The sequence below is a fragment of the Propithecus coquereli genome, unplaced genomic scaffold (genome assembly GCF_000956105.1).
Source record: "Propithecus coquereli isolate 6110/MARCELLA unplaced genomic scaffold, Pcoq_1.0 Scaffold137, whole genome shotgun sequence".
In the NCBI taxonomy this organism is placed as follows: Eukaryota; Metazoa; Chordata; class Mammalia; order Primates; family Indriidae; genus Propithecus; species Propithecus coquereli.
Window position 1 is genome coordinate 4,211,690 of NW_012137969.1, and position 19,464 is coordinate 4,231,153.

At 48.2% G+C, this 19,464-nt stretch overlaps 1 protein-coding gene across 1 annotated transcript in view; it reads right to left on the reverse strand.

Moving 5' to 3' along the window:
* Positions 1 to 19,458, reverse strand: part of FOXK1 (forkhead box K1) — a 59,660-nt gene extending 40,202 nt beyond the window's left edge. Inside the window, exon 1 of the mRNA XM_012639158.1 lies at positions 19,156 to 19,458. Within this exon, the coding sequence (XP_012494612.1) occupies positions 19,156 to 19,364 (209 nt within the window). The 5' untranslated portion in view covers positions 19,365 to 19,458. The remainder of the gene's footprint in view (positions 1 to 19,155) is intronic.
* Positions 19,459 to 19,464: the final 6 nt, after the last annotated feature.

Here is a 19,464-nt window from a genome sequence, read left to right on the forward strand (position 1 = left end):
ACGTGTCTCTTCTCCACTATGGACAAGGGCAGGAAGCCCTTAGGTTTTTAGTTTTTATTTTCAAGAAGAAAGTGCCATGGAATTCAATGAGTGTGTAGAGTAGCTGTTATTTTCTCAAGATTTTTTTTCACAAGTACTTACGGAGGGTGGTGGAGGTGGAACAGAAGCCCAGGGCACAGCCCCCAAGGCGAAGGAACTCCCGGGGGAGACAGGGACACAGGTGTGTTGGGGCCAGGCATCCAGGCCAGCTAAGGAAGGTCAACCCTGACTGTGGGGGTCAAAGATACTTAGCTGATAGTCTCGGGAAAGGAAATAATTCCTCATTCAAATAACTCTTCAAACGCTTCACCCCTGTGCCAAGTCTGTAACTAGGATGCACACTGACGTCTTTGACATTTCTCTACTCTCAAAACAACTCAGAAAGAACCAAAAATCACATTTTGCTCTTTGGTGACTGTCTGCATTATCTGATCCAGTTCTTCCCCCTGGAAGGTGGGGAGGTTCTGTCTCGATAAGAGGGAATCACAGAAACCAAGCCCTGCCCGACCCAACCTTGCTCTGGGCCCCGCCCTGTGGCCTGTATTCCTGGAACCTTGCTGTGACCACGTTCTTTTTCAGTTTAGCAGTAGGGAGTGTCATAGATATAAACTAATTTAGGGAGGCAAAGCACTTTGATCTACATATTTAAATAGAGCACTCATTTGAAGGGTATTTTTTTTTTTAAGTATTTAAGTTCCTTACCAATTGGGATTCTGATCACCAGCAGTTGTGAATGTGCAAATATGCAGTTTCAACGTTCCTGTTACAGACTTTTAAAAAAGAAACAATGTGCTCTTGGTGGCCCACATCTGCAATTCCTGCACTTTGGGAGGATCACTTGTGCCAGGAGTTTGAGACCAGACTGGGTAATATAGCAAGACTCTGTCTCTCAAAAAAATTTAAAAATTAGGCAGGTGTCGTGGGGCACACCTGTAGTCCCAGCTTCTCGGGAGGCTGAGATAGGAGGATCCCTTGAGTTTGAGGCTGCTGTGAGCCATGATCACACCACTGCACTCCAGCCTGGGTGACAAAGCAAGACCCTGTCTCTAAAAAAATATACAAATGAATAATAAAAAATAAAAATAAAAAGGAAACAGACACGAGGAAAACACACTGAAATGGTATTTCTAGTCATCTTTGTGGAGAGTTATGTGGCTTTTCTCCTTTTCATATTTCTGTATTTTCCCATTTTTCTGTAAGTAAGCATGGATTATGTGTAGAATAGAACAAGGTTTGAGATAATAAAGTTTATATAGATATAGAACATAAAAGCTAAAGTGCACTTTTTTGGCTTTCTTTTAAAATTGGCTTCTACAAAAAGAATTTTGTCAAAAGAATTGTGACTTCAAAAAAATTAGAGAAAGGAGGCTGATTAGAAAGACCTTTAAAAAGTTTAAGACAACTTTTTGTTAACTCTACAATATTAATAAATCTGGAATCCTCTGGAAAAAAGTCATTTTGGAGAGATGAGTTCTCCGAAGAGATAATCTGTTCCTTTAAAAAAATCACTAAATTTAAAATTTATACCGATTTTTTACAGTTATATTGATTAAAAGACATCACATCTCCCTAGTTTCTTAGATGACAGCGAACAAAATGAAATTACCACTCTTAAGGGTGAAAAGATGAAAGCTACAAGGAGTTACAATCAAAAAGCTGATAAAAGTATTGATCAAAAAAAGGCAAATACGAACACGGACACGGACCTGCCAAATGTTAGAATTATGGTGGGACCCTGCAAAGGCTGAGAGTTTATCAGAAGGTGAGAAGCTCGTGGAACAGAATTAGGGTTTGATATATTTGCGGGTGACTCCCCCCGATGACAGATACAAACCAATAGAACTCGACAGTACAGAGAGACCATGGACCCACAGGGGCACAGGAACGAGGTCCCAGAGGAGCCCCATCCTGGGTCTTCACGTCCAGGCTGCAGTGACTGTTCACAGGAGACTCGCCCTGGCCTCCAGGACCAGCACACCTCAGGCGGAGGCATGAGCTCACCTCTTCCCAGGTGCTGCTGCTACCAGCTCTAGTCAAGTGTCCAAATCAATCCTTCCAAACAGTGATGGAAATGTTTCCATACATGGTCTCGACCTTCAAGGAACTTCTAGATTAATGGGGCAGGAAGGTGGTGGAGGACGCACCAATGTATCACATAAAAATACACAATCATAAATGACACTAACTGCCCTGAAGAAACAGAGTCCCCAGACTGGTTCTGAGGAGTGATGGGGGTAACCGCACAGAGGGCAGGGTTGGGGGGTGTCACCCAGGCAGGGGACAGCCAGTGCAGAGGGCAGAATCCTGGGGGAAGTGGCAGGGACAGGCACTCAGGGTTGGGGGATGACTAAAGATTTAGGGAGTCAGGGGAGAGTTTATGCAAACGCTGGGAACACTATGAAGCACAGGCTCAGACTGGCTGCAGGGTGCAAAGTGGGATCCACAGAGACAGGAAGGAGGGGCCCGGAGCGGGGGGGGGGGGGCGGGGGGGGCTGAGGCGTCAGGTGTTTGATGGGGACAGAATTTCAGCTTGGGAAGAGGAACAGTTCAGGAGGTGGACGGTGGAGACGTCTGCACAACAATGTGACAATGTGAATGTGCTTAAAGCCTCTCTAACTGTTCACTTCAAAAGGGTCAATTTTATGTATATCTTACCACAGTAAAAAAAATGAGCTAGGAGGCTCCTCCCACAGCTGACCTGGGAGAGGAAGGGCTTCAGGCCTGGGGGTGGTGGGCGGAGAGGAGAGGGCTCCTGAGAAAGTTTTGGGAGTGGCTGAGTCCCTGGTGCCCCCACCACTGTCACCGGCAGGCTCCAATCAGCCTGGTCCCTCTGGGCCGTCGCTATGCCCCACCCTAGGCCATGCAGCAGCATCAGACAGGGGGTGACCTTGCTTAAAACCCCCCATGGCAGCCACTGCAACCCTTACAGGCACTCAGAAAACAAAACAGAACCAATCTCTTTCAGAAAAATCAAATTTGCTGGACGGATACAATCTCCTAAGTCATGATCAGTAAATACTGCAGAAAGCCTTCCACAAAAGCCCACGTACAAGACAGATGAAGGATAACCGTTCTGCCCCCGGGCAGCCCCTCAGCCTCCCCCTGCTCCTCCAAGAAACCAGAGGGATCCCGGGAACAAAACCTGAGGGTCCTGACTTCCAGAAAAGACAGGCCACCTGGGTGTGGGGAGAAATGCCCCCCAGGAGACACGGCCAGCACAGGCCAGGCTCGGGGAGGAGCTGGCAGGGTCCAGTGTCCACTTGCCTGCCAGGCCTGGGCAGCCCCCGCCCTCAGATCCCACAGGGCAGCCCCCGCCCCCCACTCTGTGCAGATGCGCCAGGGACCCCTGCTCCCCCTCCATACTCTGTGCAGATGCGCCACGGTCCCCCACTCCCCCCACATTCTGTGCGGCTGCACCAGAGGCCCCCCCCCAACCCATGCAGATTAGCCAGGGCCGGCCACTCCCCACTCTGTGCAGATGTGCCAGGGCCCCCCACTGCCCCCGCATTCTGTGCAGATGCAACAGAGCCCCCTACTCCCCACCCTGTGCAGATGCGCCAGGGCCCCCGACTCCCCGTAAAAATGCACCAGGGCCCCCCACTCCGCACTCTGTGAGGATGCCCAAGGACAGCCCCCACACCACATCAGTGTTCCCCCTTTCTGTGAAGCCCTGACTCGCCCAGGCTCCAGCCTTCAACCCCCTCAGCCCTCTCGCAGGCTCCTGTCTCAGGGACCGCGTCTGTCTATCTGTCTCTCCAGGGCCAAGGACAGGAAGCTCTCTCAGCCAGAGACAAATCCTTTGGGTTTTGTTTGGAATTGCCAGCCAGACCCGGGTCTCTAGGCGTGGCTGGACCTTGGGTGCACGCCGGCCCCTCCGCTGGCCTCAGGAGAAGCGCTCTGACTGCGCACAGGTCCTGCACTCACTGCTGTCGGTCCTCCTAGGACGCTGACAGCCCTGTGCTGTACGGGCCTCAGAGTATCAGCCTCTGAAACGGACGACACTTACGAACAAAGCACTCAGCCATCCTTTGAGCAAGATGCTTCGGCGCCGCTGTTAGCAAAAGCTCCAAGGGTAAGACGCTGATCTGAAGCCTGCACCACTAGTTGTCTGAGTAATTTATTCCCAAGTTATTTTATTAAGCAAGCAGTAGCCAATTTTCCGAATATAAGAACACAGACACGTGTTTTTTCCTACCATATTTGGTTTTTCTGTATTTACAGTGAGGGAGGCAGTATTTAGTCTTCATTGGTGTAATGTTATGTGACTACCACAGGCTTTTCTCCCTTCCCCATATTAAATCACGGCCAGGGTGGTCTCTTTAGAGCTCTCAGCAGGCTGTGATTCCAGTCACCATGTTCTGGAAGGTGAGGCTAGAAATGTGCCCCGCTGCAGGGACTCCCGGCGTCTGAGCGGCATTTCTGAGCGGCACGGAGCTCCAGGCCTGCTGCCTGGGCTTCTACCAGGGAATGTGGTTTCAACATTCAAGCTTTTAGTTTTGCCATATATGGTAAAAACAATTCTTAATGATGTTCTGTCCCCAACTCTAAAATGAATAAAATCCACCCAAGTCTCCTGGGTACCCTCAATTTTATGTAACTTTCCTTCCCTCCTGCATGGCAAGGTCAGGCCATGCCAGAAGAGTCCATGAAGGGTGAGGGTGCCAGGATCCCGCCCTGTGCTCAAGACCCCAGCAGCCCTGCAGGGGCAATGACCTCGCTGAGTCTCCTACCCCCCGACCATGCTCTGAGAACCAGCCTGTCACCAAGCCCTATCTGCTTAATATCCTACATGCCCAGTCCCTATGCCCGGGCACGGCCTCACGTCTGTCCCCTCCATGTGTGGGGACCCTGACACGCCCATTTCCAGCTCCCTCTGGTCCCCCCTTCCTTCCCCTGGCCCCAGAGCCACCACGCCTGAAGCCCCACTGCTGGGAGGTCTCTCCTGGACTTGCCTCACCCTCAGCTTTTGCGTGTAACTCAGACCTCAGCTGAAACATCACTGCTTCAGAAGGGCCCTCCTAGAACATCCTAAAAGAGAGTGGCACGTCTGTCTTCCCAGGTTAGCCCTGCGCCTGACACACAGTCTCACCGGGCAACGCAGGTGACCCAGGAGTCTCCGTCGCAATGGGCCTTGCAGGGTGTGAGTGGAGGGCAACACTGCGGGCTCCTGTCCAGCGCCAGCGAGAGATGCGGCACGTGTTCGGGAGGGGTGAGCTGTAAGTGCGGCCCTGGGGACAGGGACGAGGGACGGGGGGAGGAAGGGGGACCACTGGATGTGACACCCAAGGGGAGCGAGGTGGGAGTTGGGGTGGCCACTGGAGGAACGGAAAGGAAGCCCCTCTGGTGAGCGCTAAGAGGGGAGGAGAAAGGTGGAGAGAGTGAGGCTACAAAGCCACATCCAGGGCCACGTCTGGCAGCACCGCCTGCGAAGCGATGTTTCCAGAGAAGCAGAAAACACAAATACTGTCATGGAAAGACTGCGTGACACCACTTATGTAAATTTGAAAAGCCACACAGAGCTAAACGATGAATTATTCGCAGACGCCCATGCGAGCGTGGGCAGCAGGGCAAAGGACTAGAGCTAAGCTCCCCCGCCACGGGGGGCCGTGGAGAAGGGAGAGACAGGGTGGGACAGGAGGGCACAGGAGAGCCCGGCGTCACCTGCAAGGCCGTGTTTCTCTTATTTTAAAAAGAGCTTGAAAAAACACAATGAAATGTGAACAAGTGCCGATTCTTGGAGGGTACGTGAGTACTTGTTATAAATTCTACTTTGTACTTTGCTGTATTTTTTAAATGTCTTAAAATACATACCAATCATTTCTTCAATTCTGTGCTTCCATCTCCAATTCATAACCCTCCTTCTCGAACGCCCCACATCCCAGTTTTCGGTCAGGACAGGTCAAGACTGGCACTGGCTACGCTTTGGACTGGCCCGAGATCAAAGCACCCGCCTTGTACCTCTCAGCATCCCCCTCAGTTTCAGCCAGTCCTGCACCCTCCAAAGGTTATTCAAACGAACTCAAGGTGAAACCTGAGTTTGTCTTTTCAGAGCCCCCGGACTTTGAGCTCCCAATCTCTAGACAAGCAGCTCAGAAAGACGTTGGAAAACAAACCCTACGGTTTTGCTCTGATCATACAAACTTCAGAGCCCCGAGGGACCCTGGACATACCCAGCCTGTTCTCCAGCCAGTGCACGATGCTACCTATGACACCCTCGCAGGTGACCAGCTGCTGGCACAGGCTGGGGACAGAGCGCTCACCAGACCCAAGGGCTGATCTACCCCACCGTCATCAGCTCAAAGCACAGCAACCTTTCCCTCTACTCTGAACAGATCTGACTTCCGACATCCAGACGCCTCACGGGACGAACGCTGTCCCTCTCACTCACGACAACAGGTGCATAAATGCAGGAGCGTTTATCCACTAGGCACTTTCTCTATGCTAGGCACTGAGGTAAGTACTTCCAACACATCTCCTGTCATTCTCATAACCACCTACGAAGGAGGCAGTGTACCTATTTTACAAATGAAGAAACAGGAGCTCAGAGATTAAGTCCCAAGGGCACCCAGCTAGTGACCAAGCTAGGTCTTTAAAAAGTTAAGCTAATGTAACCTCTGATTACTTTCTTACACCAGGTTAGTTTTGCATTCAGATCTCTCCTGTTTGTTTACTCACTTTGCCAACAATTATTTATGAGGTGCCAACGATGTGCTAAGCACGTGGGCATGCCCTGGGATAACAGCAGCAAACAAGAACAATTCGGTCCTGCTCCCACAACACTTAGGGTTCCCAGATAAATACAAGTACAAACAATGACAACAATCACAGGACACCATGGGGTGTCGGGTGCTACCAGTACACCACCAATGGGATCTAACCTCAGCCAGGCATGGGGGAAGCCTCCTAAAGGAAGTGGCTTTTAGGCAGTGAAAAGCTGTATTTACTCTAAAATTCTCCATAAACACTCCTTTCCAAGCTAGAAACAAGAAAAGAGTCCATCATCATGGAATTTACTCATCTTATTTGGAGGTTCTAGTCAATTCAACAACAACAACAAAAGAGATGTAAAATGTAGAAGAAAGAGATGAAATGATCATTATTTGCAGATGAGGACCATGACCTAGGAAATGCAAGCATGTGAACTGAAAAACTGTTGCTGGAAACAGTAAATGTGACTAGATACAAAATTAGTATTTTATACTAGCCTTGAATCTCAAAAATAACTTATTAATTAAAAAGAAAAAACAGTAACTATTTATTTGGTGGAAAAGCCACACAACACCTAAACCAAGTGACCAAAACTAATCCTGACGGTGAGGACCCCAGGGCCCCTCGGGAGCCTGAGAAGGACACACAACCCCCTCCTGGCCAGAGACGCTTAACCTCATTCTAACCAGGGTTTTCTCAAACCAGACAAACCCAAATTGAGAGATAACCCATAAAATAACTGGCCTGTTTTCTTTAAAAATGTCGAGGTCAATAAAGACCAAAAAAGCCTGAGGAACTGTTCCAGATTAAAAAGTGAAAAGAGACAAGTGAACACAAGGCTCTATCCTTGGCAGGTCCCCGTGGGGGCAAAATGCCACAAACGCTGTTGTTGGGACAACTGACCACAGTGGCGTACGACTGCACACTGGAGAACAGTATGGGATCAGCTAAAGGACCCAAATTTAATAACTGGCTGTGGTTATGTAAAACATCCTATTCTTAGGAAATACATCTTGCAGTATTAAGAAAAAAGGGGCATGCAACACACAGCTCACTCTCAAACAACAGAGAAAATGCTGAAGTAAATGTGGCAGAGTCTAAGAATGAACAAATCTGGGCAGAGGACATACAGGAGCTACTTGTACTCGTCTTGCAACCTTTTTGGAGGCTTGAAATTTTTTTAAATATAAAATTTTAAAAACAAATTAGTGTTATAAAACTTATGCTTAAGAAAATACACACACGCCTCCTCCCTTTCCTATGTGTAAACACTAATTAACCCTTTGAAAATATTAAGAAACAAGATCCCACTCATATTCCCAAAACAAATACATAAGACACCTTGGATTAAACATGATAAGAAACACAGGGGCTCTTTGTGAAGAAAACCCAGTAATGCAAAGGTTTGGATGAATCTCTGTAAATGCTCGGACACAGATGACGACAGAGACTGTGACCCAGTGCAGGGGTGCACATGCTGTTCCTGCCAAGGACCAGACGGAAATACCCGGCAGGCTTTGCGGACCATGTGTCTCCGTGTGTCTCTGTGGCAGCCACGGACAGCATGTGAATGAAGGGGCATGGTGTGTTCCAATAAAACTTTATTTACAAACACCTGGCAGGGTTCAGCCCACAGGCTGCAGTTGGCTACCTTGATGTGAAACGTGGCAGAGACTGGCTGGGTGTTCAGCAAACAACTGCCATCTCCCTCCTGGGCCCGCTGCCCTCCCTTGCAGTGGCCAGGGACAGGGTGGTGTGAGTGAAAGTGAAATCTGCGGCTTCTGGCCTGGCCTTCCCTGGTCCCCAGCAACCCTCCCTCACTCCTTCCAGATGCAGATGCTGCTGCAGCCTGTGTAGCTGCATCCAGGCTGCTGCAGTCTCCCAACGGTGCCTGCCTGAGTCCCTGAATCACCCCTTATAGGAGGTATTTTCTGCCCACCAATCACAAACACCCATCTTTGACTTCCCATGAGAAAGATTTTGGAATGTATGTATTAGAAGAGCTCGCAGGTTACAGAACATTATGTCTTTAAGTATTCCCTAGCACTGGGCAGGGCGCTGGGGACATAATGCCTCACAAAAGAACCAGCCCCTGCCCTTGTGGTACTACCCAACACTCACACCAGTGTATAATGACCCACCGTGGCAGGTCGCGTGAGCTCAAAGCACAGGCAAAATGAGGGCTCATTAAACCAGGGCGACCTAGTACAACTATGTGATGTACAGACTGCAGACACACGCCACATACACACATCTGTTTATAAAGGAATGTTAAAGTTTGCAAGGCGATGAATAATATATAAGGAGCTGGACTCACATGTAAACAAACCATCAATAGCCAACAATCTCTGGTCAATCCAGGCCAGAGAGGGCCACCAAGAGTTTTTTCCCCTCCTAAACCAGCGAACTTGTCTCTCCTTTTTATTACCGCAGGAATCACCTCTCAGACATTTTACTTTTTTCCTGTTGGCTTCGAGAGGTAGGGTAATAAAGAGGAAACGGAAGGCTTCCACTCTAACTTACCATCACTGGTCAGGAGTTATCAGCCTGTTCAGCAACAAGACATTTCTTAAAGAGCCTTTAACAAGGGTCTGGCTGGCAGGTTCCGCAGACAACTTTGCTGGGTCTGCCCGAGTCACGTGGCCCAGACTGGCCCTCCCTGACCTTTTTCACCTGGGAGCACACTGCAGAAAGTCACACCTGTGCCTCTGAGGTAAATGGGGTAAACTGAGGTAGTAGCCACACCTGGTAGCCCCAGGGATCTGCAGATCTGTAAGCTCTTTAAGGACACCAATGAGCAGAGGCACATGTGGTCATTTCATTTTAACTTAAAAACTAAAAGTGAATTAAAAACCCAGTCCTTCAGCCATGTTAGCCACATTTCAAACATTCAAGAGAAACACATGACCAGTGGCTGCCACGGTAGACAGTGCGGATACAGAATATTTTTAACACTGCAGAAAGTTCTAGACTCTCCTTGGCATCCCAGGTTAGCCAATCCAAGGGTAGGCAGGCCGAGAAAGTCTCTTTACACCGCAATTGACAAAGAAAAACATAATTGTAAAAGAAGCTGAATATTTAATAGAATCTTCTTGCACGTTAGGAGCCCAATTAGGGCTATACCGCTCCTCGGTTAATAAGGAATCCAAACAACGGGAGCTGCGTATTCTTAAGGGAAAGATGTTTTCGTCAGGCTGTGATGAGTCACTGTTCCCAGCTACAGGGATGTGCCGGCCAACCCGATGGTCCGCCCCAAGGGCAGAAGCGGGGAGTCCAGACTTGACTCTGCACTTTCCTCTTTCCACAGCTCACACCTAGGACCGGCTTTGTTGCCGCATCAGCTCTCATTTCAACATTCTTTCAAAGTCACCTCCCAAGAGTTACTAAGTTCCTAAGTCATTTTTCACTGACCACCCACATTCCAGCCACAGCTTCTTGGTAACATGTAGGAGGTTCCTTCATTTCATCAGTAAACTGTACCCAAGTCACATGACAGGAGGGTGTATTTCTGGGGACAACTAATCCCCCTGCAGTCTGAGCATTCGTCTGAGCCTGGGTCACTCCCAGTGCTGGGTTTTGGGCGGGAGTTGGCCTCTCACTGCAGCTCTGACACGACTGACTCCCGTGGATCAGCCACCAAGTAAGACCCGCACAGGCCACCTATCAGAGAAAACTGGCACAAAATCCCAACTTCCGCTAAGAAATTCGTTTTTGAATCCTGTATGCTGCCAATGAAAACAACAAAAACCCCAAGCCCCAGAATGTGTCTGTGCGAGAGAGCAATGCACGTCCCCTTACCACTACCCCTGTCCGTTGGAAAAACAGTAAGGACACTTCATCGCTGCGATACGAACCACAGAAAAGCAAAGCTTTTTCAGAACAGACAGAAGACCAGTTTTGTCCTCTGTGTAATACTGACATACTGAGAAGGGGGGAAGAGAGAGAAATCCCCTCCAGGGCTTCCTATCAGACTGGGGAGGGAGAAAAGGAGTTTTTATGTTTATCAAGAGTGGCACAGTTTCTCCAACGTGTGCTTAGAAAAGCCCACGCACGCAACGAATGTTCCTATAAAAACACCTCTGTCGCTGACATTGCCGAGGACTCACCCGGGACACTGTCGCCCTGTGCTGCCTCCCGGTCACTCTGCCATCCTCTGGGGGCCCACCCCTGTGGCTGAAGTGGGGGGACACTGGAGGCAGCTTCGGGGACCGAGAAGCATGCCAGGCCCCACCTGGTCATGGGAATGACAGCAGCGACTGACAAGACGGACAGTGCCCTGGAAACAATCAAGAAGTGATGCACCTAAGAAATACTAGATTTAGCTAAATTATGCCTCAATATGCTAATAAGGCCAATGACTAAATTACATAACTTTTTATAACTATAAAAATATGCTTTTGCTGTGAACCTACAATTGCTCTAAAAAAGGTTTATTTAAAAAAATATGCTGTGTCACTCAACTTTTAAAATAGACTGAAAAATTAAGTGACATCAAAAAGCTTATTCCTCTGAAAGATTTCTATTTTTAAAAGACATGATTTATTGGGCTCAAGGGGATCAAGTTTAACTACCAACTGAACCCAAGGATAAAACAGACTTTGTTTTGGGTAATAAGATGTATCAACATTAGAAGATCTGCATAACTCCATCAAAATTTTCCCAATAGCCAATGTACAATGTTACAAAATCATGCATGGGGGGTAAAAGATTCATTCAAAATGCAAGACAGAGCAATGGATTTTAATGTAACAGAACACAAAACATCCATCCACGATGTAGTTTCATATTTCACCCTGTATCTTTAAAAAACTACCACTTGTCAAGTTTTGGTGAGGCATCAAGGAACATCCACAATTATAAAAAGCTACTAAAAAACTGCTCCCTTTTCCAACTGCTTATCTGTGGGACGCTGGATTTTCTTCACATACTTCAGCCTAAACAACATAACACAACAGACTATACTCAGCAGCTATGAGACTCCAGCTGTCTTCCACTAAGCCAGACCCTACAGAGTTTCACAAAACAAAAAAACTCCTACTTAAATTTTTTTGTGGTTGTTTTGGGAAATATATGAATACGTTTTTTTAATAAAAAGTTATTTTCGAAATAAGCTTATCATTGCTATTTCTGAGTAGATGAATAAATATGTACATTTTAATTTCTAATATGGTCAATGTCAACAGATATGCCCCATATAAACCAAAGCCCTTTGAGGTCCCCAGCAATGTGTAAAGGTATAAAAGGATCTTGAGCTCCCCAAATCTGAGAATTGCTGTTACAGGCAAAGAATGTCCAGAAGCAATTCTGCCCCAAAGAGAATCACGTCCTTTGACACTCGGGGTGGCAGGTTAGGGGAAAAGGTTTAGGAGCCCTGGGGCCTCTGCTAAGGGGCAGAGCCTCACTCCATGGGTACTAGGGAGCCATCGAGGTTTCTGGGCAGGCCAGCTGTGCAGCATTGGAGAAGAATGAGAGCTCGCTGAGGAAATTAATGGAAGCCGGTTCACACCTTTTTTCGCAAGGTTAAACAAGTCGCAGATGACTGAGAGCACACAAGATTCTTCTTAATCAAATCATGTATAAAACACTCATCTGCACTCTGTATGTCTGTGGATCAGTGGTGACTACCTAATGGCAACTACTCTTAGGAGGGAAAAGCCGCACATGTGCAAGCAGTTCATGATTTAAAGATGGCACGGCTGTGTCTGAGTGAAGCAAAACACCCCTGGGCTTGTCCCGTGGTGTCCAAGGAAAGCACGTAGGGTCAGCAGTTCAGAAACGGGGCAAGCGAGGCGGGTTCGGGACCTGCTTCCCCAGACTCCACGCGACACACATCACGTCGTCTTGGTTTCCCTTTACAAATTCATCAACTGTGTTGGCACACACATTCCATTTTTCATTCTTTTTAATTAACCAGCAACAATTTACCAAGAAACTAGAAACTCATGAAAAGTAATAGTGGCAATGAAAATTAACTACGAGATCTCCTAACAAGTCACAATACAAGGGCCTATTTCCAGGAAATCAAAGTAAAAGCATTTTATATAATCCTCTCATTTTAATATGAAATGCTTTAAATGTAGGGTAATTATGGAAATGAGGCATTGCTGCAATTTGAGTTGTCATTAATTTAGCAAGTTTATCCTCTGACATTCACAAGATGCAAAAACAGCAAATAGTAAATTACTGTATCTCCAAATCAAATGCTTTAGTCTCATTTCAGCACATAATTTTAAACATAGCTGTGGTCTGTTTCAAAAGTATTAAATATGAACACCATTAAGACTCTACATGATAACACTTTTTGCACTTACCAACCCTATTCCCCCATCAATATGACAAAGGCTTTCATATAGTTATTATAATTCGATTCATAATACTACATGATAAATAACATCTTTCTCATAGATTTTTTTTTTTTTTTTTTTTTTTTTGAGACAAGAGTCTCACTCTTTTGCCCGGGCTAGAGTGCCGTGGTGTCATCCTAGCTCACAGCAACTTCAAACTCCTGGGCTCAAGCGATCCTCCTGCCTCAGCCTCCCGAGTAGCTGGAACTACAGGCATGTGCCACCATGTCCGGCTAATTTTTTCTATATATTTTTAGTTGTCCAATTAATTTCTTTCTATTTTTAGTAGAGACAAGGTCTCACTCTTGCTCAGGCTGGTTTCGAACTCCTGAGCTCAAACAATCCACCTGCCTCGGCCTCCCAGAGTGCTACGATTACAGGCGTGAGCCACCGCGTCCGGCCTCATAGATTGATTTTTAAAATTCTATATACGTTTTCTTGTCTGAGTGATAAGCCCCAAAACTTTGTGAACTAGATACTAGAAAGTGGCTCATATTTTTAACACAGACTCAATGTACTAGCTCCCAATCTGCTACACTCCCACAAACCTTTTTAAAGTAAGTTTTTAATAAGATGACAGTCTCACTTGGAACAAATATATGTGATACACAATAACTGCCAACTAACAAGAAACCAGAATAAAGGCTTTATTTAGAGAAGATGCCGCATTTTGTATTTTGACCATACTATCAAGCCACAACAGAACTGAAACTAAGCCTTCATCTCCTTCCACTAAGCAGCTACCCCCGCCAACCCCAGCTTTACTGCACAGTGGGTATCATTCTCCCCGCGTCTCGCCGACCCAACTGTCCATACGGTCACCCAGAAGATCCTGCACCTGGATCTGCCCTCTCCAGTCCCCAGGCCACCCCGTCCAGGGCTGCCTCGTCCAGGTCTCGGAGTCAGGCCTCAGGACTGTCTTGGTTTCCGTTACCAACAGGTCAACCCCTCCCTGATGACAGCTCTTCCTCCCGCTTGCCTATAGGCTGGTCTCTTCCTATGAAGAGAACCAGCACGACCTGAGCATTCACTTTCCAGCTTCAGCCACTGGAAAGAGACAGATTTGACACCCTCTCCTGTCCTCAGTGCAAAACCCAGCTCAGCACATGTGCCCACTCCTGCACCAACCAACCACGATCCCGGCACCGGGTCACTTAAGGACCCCGCAGTTCTCTTGGGACTGGGCAAGAGGAGTGATGGGGGCGGGGCCCCCAGGTGGAAAGGAACGCTGTGACTGTCCCCCAGATGCTAGGTAGTGGGGGCATTCAACACGTACTTGCTGTCTTCACTAAGTATGGCCCATTTCCCAATTAATTTCAAAATAATGTCAATCTGGTAACTTGTATGATAATAAATGTATTTTATCAATAAATATCAATTTGTTAATAATAAATTTGATATTCTTCAAGTGACCTGTTGGAGACGGCAATGAGAAACTATGTTCTGTATGTTTCTAGAGGGCCTAAAACATTTATGTAGTAACATGCTTTGGTGGTTACAACTGATGACTTTTACTCATGGCACACATGCAGAAGCTGTGATCCGTAACATCCGTCATTCACAATGTGTCTCTCAGCGGGCGGAGCGCGTCAGCACAGCCAAGTGCCTGGCGCTGCAGCCAAAATGAACTACAAAGAAGCACAGGTGAAAAACACATTAGGGGACCTAGGCAATGACCATCGAAAGCTGCTACTATTACAAAAAGGGAGACACCCAGGCATCTTTGCCTCCTGACAGATGCATGCTGAACACCACCTACAAGGCAGTTTTGGGGAAAAAAAAAAAATCAAACCTGAGTCTGTTACAATTCCTGGTTCTAACAACCAATTTACAGGAATGACAGGGAAGAGCAGGTATCTAACGGATGACGCCGGAATCCAATCTGTAAAAGCAGGTGCGGGAAACTACACAGGACAAATGAGTCCTGAGAAAAAAGAGGGCGAGATGGAGCCTGGAGATGAAAAGAGATGAAGAGACACATCAACCAGTCCCCAGATCTGGACCTAACTCGATCCTGACTCAAATAAACACACTGGTAAGAAAAGAAATCGCGAAGACAGGAAGGGAAACTGAGCACTGATTGAGCATTTGATGACAGTAAGAAGTTATCATTCATCACTTAGGTGTGATAATGACATCGTGGTTAAGTTTCTTTTTTTTTTTTTTTTTTTGAGACAGACTCTCGCTCTGTCACCCAGGCTAGAGTGCAGTGGCATCAGCCTAGCTCACAGCAACCTCAAACTCCTGGCCTCAACTGATCCTCCTGCCTCAGCCTCCCGAGTAGCTGGGACTACAGGCGTGTGCCAACATGCCTGGCTAATTTTTTCTGTTTTTAGTAGAAACAGGGTCTCGCTCTTGCTTAGGGCTCAGGCTGGTCACGAACTCCTGAGCTCAAGAGATCCTCCCACCTTGGCCTCCCAGAGTGCTAGGATTACAGGCATGAGTCACTGTGCCCACCATGTTTTTAGAAAAGAATTCTCATCTTTTAGAGATAAATTGAAATATTTACAGACAGAATGAGATGACACCTGTGATTTGCTTCCAAATAACTGGGGGGAAGAGGGGAAGATTAGGGGGATGAAGGTAAAACAAGCCTGGCCTTGAGTTGACAACTGCTGACGCCGGGTGACAGGTATGTGGAAGTTCGTTACTCTGTTTATGTCTGAAATTTTCCATAATAAAAAGTATTAAAACAAAAAAACCAGGCTCACTGCAGAAAATTTAGAAAACACAAAAAAGTATAAGGGGAAAAAAAAAGGTGCCCATATAAACCTTACCACTGAAAGCTACCACCAATAGAAGTCTTGTTCTCATTGTCATTATTCAAGTAATCCATGTTTACTATAAAGGCATTCGGGGAAAAAAGGTTGCAGAAAAAGAGGGAAGAGCAAATGAGGGGTATGTGTGGGTCTTTTCTTTAAGTTCACGAGTAAAACACGTTTTGAATTTTGAATTGGATAATTTACATACACACACATAACCCTCACACCCACCTTGTAAACCAAAGAAGGCTGTCCCAATTTCACAAGGCCATGCTGACTGTCCATTTTAGGAAACGAGTCAGAATCAATGACATCGTTTTGCTCCTATGGAAGCTTCAAATTCATTGTCATTAATCTGTTCATTCAACAGACCCAAGTCAGTCGTTGCGTACCTACTGCTAGGCAGATGCTGCGCTAAGTCTCTGGGTTAAAGATAAATTCTCGGCCCCAGATGCAGGGAGCTCACAGCTAGAAGAAAGGCTACAAGTGTGGTCCGCACAGTTCCACCAAGTCAAGACAAGGCAAACCTGGATCAGAAACAGCGCGCTCCCCTGGCTGGTGGCTCCGAGTAATTCCCCACCCCTGCGGGAGACACTGCCGCACAGCAAGATCGGCCCTAAGCTGGGCCACAGGTCATTTTGTTCCTATCGATAATTAAAAATATTGAAGATTTGGGAAGATATACCTCTAGGAACAAATGGGGGTAAATTCTGGTGGTAAATTCTGAGTGGGAGCTGTACAGGGCAGTGTGTGGTGCGTGCAAATGTCAGCAACGTGGCTGTCACCTGTCCCTAGGGGTGGTGAAGAAGGCTTTGGGAAACAGTGAGGGAGCCAACACAGCATAAAATCTCCACTGAAGCCAGGCATATTCGAGAACTCCAACACGAGAACTTGCAGTTTATGGTGGAGAAATTCAAAACTTCAAATATTAATGGCAACACTGGGTACCAAGGCCTGAGACAAAATAGACACAATAATTACTGACATTCTTTTAATGACATTCAATAACGAATTTCCCATTTCTGGGTGACAAAAATTTACGCAGCAAACTTCCTTGTTCTTAAATTCATTAAAATTTCTTGATTACTTTCAATGAGATAGGCCGCAGAACCTTGACCTAACTCTAAAAAAGAAGTTCACAACGGCCCATTCTCTGTATGTGACTACTTAGGTTTAAGTTTTCTAAAATAACAAACAATGTGAAACCACTCGAACTGCTAAACGTTTTTGACAGGCATCTACAGCTTTCGGAAGCAAACAGCATCTCTCTAGGAGGGTAGACATGGACACCCCACTTAATGTTTTTCCTTTGGCACATTTGCTCTGTTCTTGTAAATTTTACATCACTGTCTACATGGGTCTTGCTCAGAAGCACAGGTGAAGTCAGATAAAGGCAGACGGGCACCATGGGGCAAGCACTTCATGTGCATCTACACTGGGCAATTGTTCAGCCTGCCAGCTCCCACAATGTTCCATAATGCACCCACTAAGAATTTGGGCTCCTTGTAGTATAAATGTGCAAGGCGCCATGTATACCAATAACATCTCATAAATAACAGACTTGGTACTGGCCTATTCCGTAGATGACCTGAGAACTCTGCGGGTTGAAATTTTTTCCCCTTGAGTTAGAGAAAATACTAGTGTGAAAGCCTCCTTCAAGATTCACTAAGCTGAGCCCTAGTCAGGAGTGTACCTGTTCAATGGCTGGGACAGAAAACCCCAAAAGCAAAATTGTTTAATCAAAGCACTTACAGAACCTGAATTATGTAAAAGTGCTCTGGCAGAACAAGCCTCTAAGTAGGGAAGGTTGGGGGCGGGTGCTGTCTACCTGTCATTTTCTCACTAGAGACACTGGCCAGGAAGTGCACTTCATGGCCCAGAATGGAGAGGGTGGCTTATGGAAAAAACAGAACAGAGAAATAACTGAGGCACAGAGTAACTCTGTCATTTGCAGAGTCCTAATTTCACTGAAATGCACACCTTTCACGTTGGAAAATGAAAGTTTACCTTCCCTCTCACTCGCTAAGTGGGACTGATTCATTGTTGATGTTGCATTTAAAAATTATTCCATATATTTATAACCAAACATGCCAAGACCCTAGAAAGGGAAAAAGTTTACAGAAACGAACTTTGAGCTCTGGGAATTACCCCAGCAAAAAATTCCCTGGACGCAAGGCACTTATAAAAGAGAGTAATTAGACAGTCAAAGACAACTCTTGCACATAAACCACACTGAAAAAATATAAACACTAGTGAGGCGTTAGAAGCAATTACTAAATAGAAAAAGAAAGTGCCTACTGAGGAAATGAGTAATTAAATAGGCTTTCTCCTGGTCAACAGATTTTGAGATCCCGGATCTCTGCCGGCAGAGCTGGGGTGGGGAAAGGAGTGTGGAGTTGGAAAGAAGGGGACAAGGGAGCGGGGCGGCCTGGGGAGTCTGTGCTCTGAAGCGCCTGGTCCAGCTCCGGGTCACACTGCCCCGTGTGAGCAGCTCATAAAGGTGCCCCACGTTCCCTGCTGTGTCTGCGAGGTTCACTGAAGCAAGGCGCTTCCCATCCCGGCCCCTCCCCGCGAGCCTCTGACCCTTCAGACCGGCCCTACTGCCCGGGGCTCCGACCCCAGGCCTTGGGTCTTCTGCGGGTGCCGCTGCCCCCGGGGACCCCACATTTCCCGAGCGACACCCTCCCGCCGCAAGATGCAGCCCCGTGGCCACACTCGACGGCACAGGGCCCCGGGACAGGCCGGCGGGGATGGGGACCGGGGTGGCTCTGAGGCCCAGACCAGTGAGAGTGGCTGGGGGTAACCCCAAGAGTCCAGATCAGGCTGAGTTGGGGGTGACACCGGGAGTCCAGGCCAGGCTGGGTTGGGGCTGATCCCCACACCCAGGACAGGCGGGGTTCGGGGTCACCACTGGGGTCCAGGCCGGCGGGAATAGGGACCAAGTGATTCTGGGGTCCAGGCCGGCGGGGGTTCAGGAGTGACCCTGGGGGTCTAGAACAGGCTACGTTGAGGATGATCCTCACGGCTCAGGACGTAGGGACTGAGGTCGAGGGTGGCCCCGGGACCCAACGAGGCGGGGTCGGGAGGACACGGGCTCCAGGCCGGCAGGGGTCGCGGTGGCCCGGGGGGCAGGCCGGCAGGGGTCCCGGTGGCCCCGGGGGACAGGCTGGCATGGGTCGCGGTCGCCGTGGCCCGGGAGCAGGCCGGGCGGGGTCTGGAGGAGGCCGGGGTCCACGCCGGCAGGGGTCGCCGTCGCGGTGGCCCGAGGGCAGGCAGGGCGGGCAGGCGCGGGCGGTACTCACTGCTTGGGCAGCTGCAGGGCGGGCGCGCCGCGCCGCTGGAAGGCCCCGTCCACGAAGACACCGTTCTTGCCGAGGCAGCGCAGGTAGAAGTGCGGCTCCTGGAAGCTGAGCTGCAGGTGGCGCCGCGAGATGAAGCTCGACAGGCCCATGCTCAGGTCCACGGAGCCCTGCGACGAGTTGCGGCCGATGGTGACGCTCGGCTGCCGCATGAGGAACTCGAACTCGCGGCCCTCCAGGCGCGCCAGCGCGGGCGCCGGGCTCTGCCGCACCGAGGCGGCCGCCGCGGCCACCAGGGCCGGCGCCGCGCCC